The following is a 2,660-nucleotide window of genomic DNA, read 5'->3' on the forward strand; positions in this document are numbered from 1 at the left end:
GTTCAGGGAATCCGCATGGGGACCCCACCAAACGGAATACTGATAATAGTTAATAATAATAGTAAAAGGAAGACCACGAAAGGCACAGAAACCCCACCCCAGGAAATACCAGACCAGAAAAAGGTGCGCTGTTTCAGCATCACAAATAACATAAGTCACATCACAACACACCGTGCAGCAAAGAATCAGCAGCAATGACAAAACAGTAAACTTTACAAATACAATGTGGTGTTCCCACAAGCCAGCCCTGAGTGAGGACCATCACCTAACCTCAGTCCTTCCACCACCTTGTAAGAGGATCGCAGGGGACCCAGCAGCTGCGGTTCTAAACAGTGGTCAGCTGGTATCAGGGTGAAGCTATCAGCAGATGGGTGACTAAATGCTCTTGGGCCCTGATGCAGAACCTGTACCATGTGCTCTGTATAATACTGGTGTATTATTATGCTGTAATGAGGCCTTTGGGGCCCCTGAGCCTCCAGGGCCCGATAGCATTGGCTATCTGCACTCTCTATAGCTACGCCCTTGTTTAGCACATTGGATATATAGGATTATACTGCAGTACTGCACTAGAACAGGTGACGGATTATCAGATTTCTGTATTTCTGGAGGCTATAGTGCCTGAGGGGTGTAACATGAAGCTCCTGGGCCCCAATGCAAAATCTGGACTGGGCCCCTACCTACCTAATGGTATATTTTTTGTAACAGAAGGATCTTCGGACCCTCTGACTATAGCTACGGTCCTGTTATCCCCATAAGTACACAAGTGATCCTCAAGGAACTCTTTATAGAGCAAATGGAGAAACCTGAGGAACAGGAAGACTTAGATCTAGTGTGTATACTGGCCTATAGTCTAGCAGGCATGAGGATAGGAAGAGGGGCCTAACAATAGCACTCATTCCAAAAAGAAAGCTGTGTCTCTAAGGCCGGTTACACATGACTATGTGCTTACTGTAGGCCGTGACTATAAGGCAGATGTCCCCCATATCACGCCTAACGTGTCATCTAATAGATGGAAGGAAGCGTTCCTAAGGTGACATTGGTCATTGGTGCGCATTGGTTGCAGATATGGCATCCCCACTCCTACTCTGCAGACCATCGGTATGACTACTATCACTAACCCCTAAGCCAACTAACTTAGAAATGTGTGACGTGGTCCATATGTAAAATTAGCACAGGGAGTAGAAGTCACCGCCCTGCCTTATACCGAGGCTCCCTTTTTCGGATTGTTATGCGACTGTCTGGGAACACACAGAAGGCGGCATAAAGGATCTCGGTGAAGGGGGCAGAAAAGCTATATAAATGTCTCATATGGTCACCCAGCTGGTAAAAGGATATGAGTCCAGATTGATAGTTCACGTACACACCGAGCAGATGTATAGGAGAGTTCGCAGCCACTTCTGCCCTCACTTTATTGTGAAGAGCAGAAAGACAATGGTGGTGCTGACGGTATTCCAGACCCCACGACTTGTCATTGAAACCTATGTAGGCCTCATCGGCCAGTGATTTCCTGTCCATGGTCTGGTAAACCACTCCGACAATCCATTCTTTGGCCTTACGCACATCCACCACCCAATAATGCTGTGCTGAGAAGCTGCAGGTGCTGAGAACCTGACAGACATTGAAGCGCTGTGGGCCTTCCGGATACCCTTGATCCACATTAACGTAAGAGGCCGATCTGCAGTCGGGTGATACACGTATATAGTTACAGGCGGATTTTATATCCAGGAATACATCCGAAGGCTTTAGCCCAGGGCTCGAATGGATGAATTCAGACAGCATATGAATGAGACTGGACAAGCACCGCTTCAATGTCAAGCTGATGGGTGTCTGGTCCAAATAAACCGTAACGCTGTCACTTTGGTGATACCTGTCCACTATTCCAGGCCCCTGTTGTAAAACGGTTGTGGGATCGTCAACATGGAGCATCTCCTGGGTCTCCTGTATCTTCTTGGACAGCTCGTGCTTCCTCATCTCCAGCTCCTGGATGAATCTGGAGACCTGTCCCAGGGCATGTTCCTTATTTCTAGAGATCTCGCCCAGCACAGCCTTCTGGAATTTCTTGATATCTTCTTCTATCATAGTAAAGAATTGGTTTATTACCTTCTCCAGACTATCCGAGGTTTCTTGAATTTTACTTTTCTGTTCATTGAGATTGTCAATCCTCTGCTCGGTGGCTTCTCGCTCTCTGGTAAGGTCCGAAAGTGAATGTTGTAGTTTCTTCTGAGAATTCACCTGCAGACCTTGTATTATGTTTCGCAGCTTTAGGTTTCTTAGTATCACAGGGTATTGGTCATACTGTATCTTGCACTCGGGGCAGGTGTAATGTCCAGATCTATTGGTTGCGGCCAGAGCACGGTGAATGCACTGAAGACAGAAGTTATGGCCACAGGACAGCATCATGGGGTCATTGTAGATGTCCAGACAGATGCAGCAGATCAGCTCACCGCCCAGTGACTCCATAGTGCAAAGACACTATCGGAAACCTGAAAGCAGAAACCAAAAAAGACACGGTGAGAGTAATCCTGGCTTCCTGTACCTTGTTGTTTCTGTTTCTATGTGATGCACAAAGTCCTCAGAGAAGGAGAGGAGGAGAGGACTGCAGAGTCTACTGAGGATACGACCTGGTGTTTCTTGGTTCATTCCTTGGATTCACACGGAGA

At 47.1% G+C, this 2,660-nt stretch overlaps 1 protein-coding gene across 1 annotated transcript; it reads right to left on the minus strand.

Annotated features, from left to right (window-relative positions):
* Nucleotides 1–1,185: 1,185 nt before the first annotated feature.
* On the minus strand, nt 1,186–2,460 carry LOC142214453 (nuclear factor 7, ovary-like). Its single transcript, XM_075283401.1, has one exon. It carries the CDS (start codon nt 2,458–2,460, stop codon nt 1,186–1,188), a length of 1,275 nt encoding a protein of 424 aa, XP_075139502.1.
* Nucleotides 2,461–2,660: the final 200 nt, after the last annotated feature.

The sequence above is a fragment of the Leptodactylus fuscus genome, chromosome 7 (genome assembly GCF_031893055.1).
Source record: "Leptodactylus fuscus isolate aLepFus1 chromosome 7, aLepFus1.hap2, whole genome shotgun sequence".
In the NCBI taxonomy this organism is placed as follows: domain Eukaryota; kingdom Metazoa; phylum Chordata; class Amphibia; order Anura; family Leptodactylidae; genus Leptodactylus; species Leptodactylus fuscus.

Coding starts and splice junctions, on each gene's coding strand:
- LOC142214453 (XM_075283401.1), bottom strand. CDS start 2,460: ATGGAGTCACTGGGCGGTGAGCTGATCTGCTGCATCTGTCTGGACATC.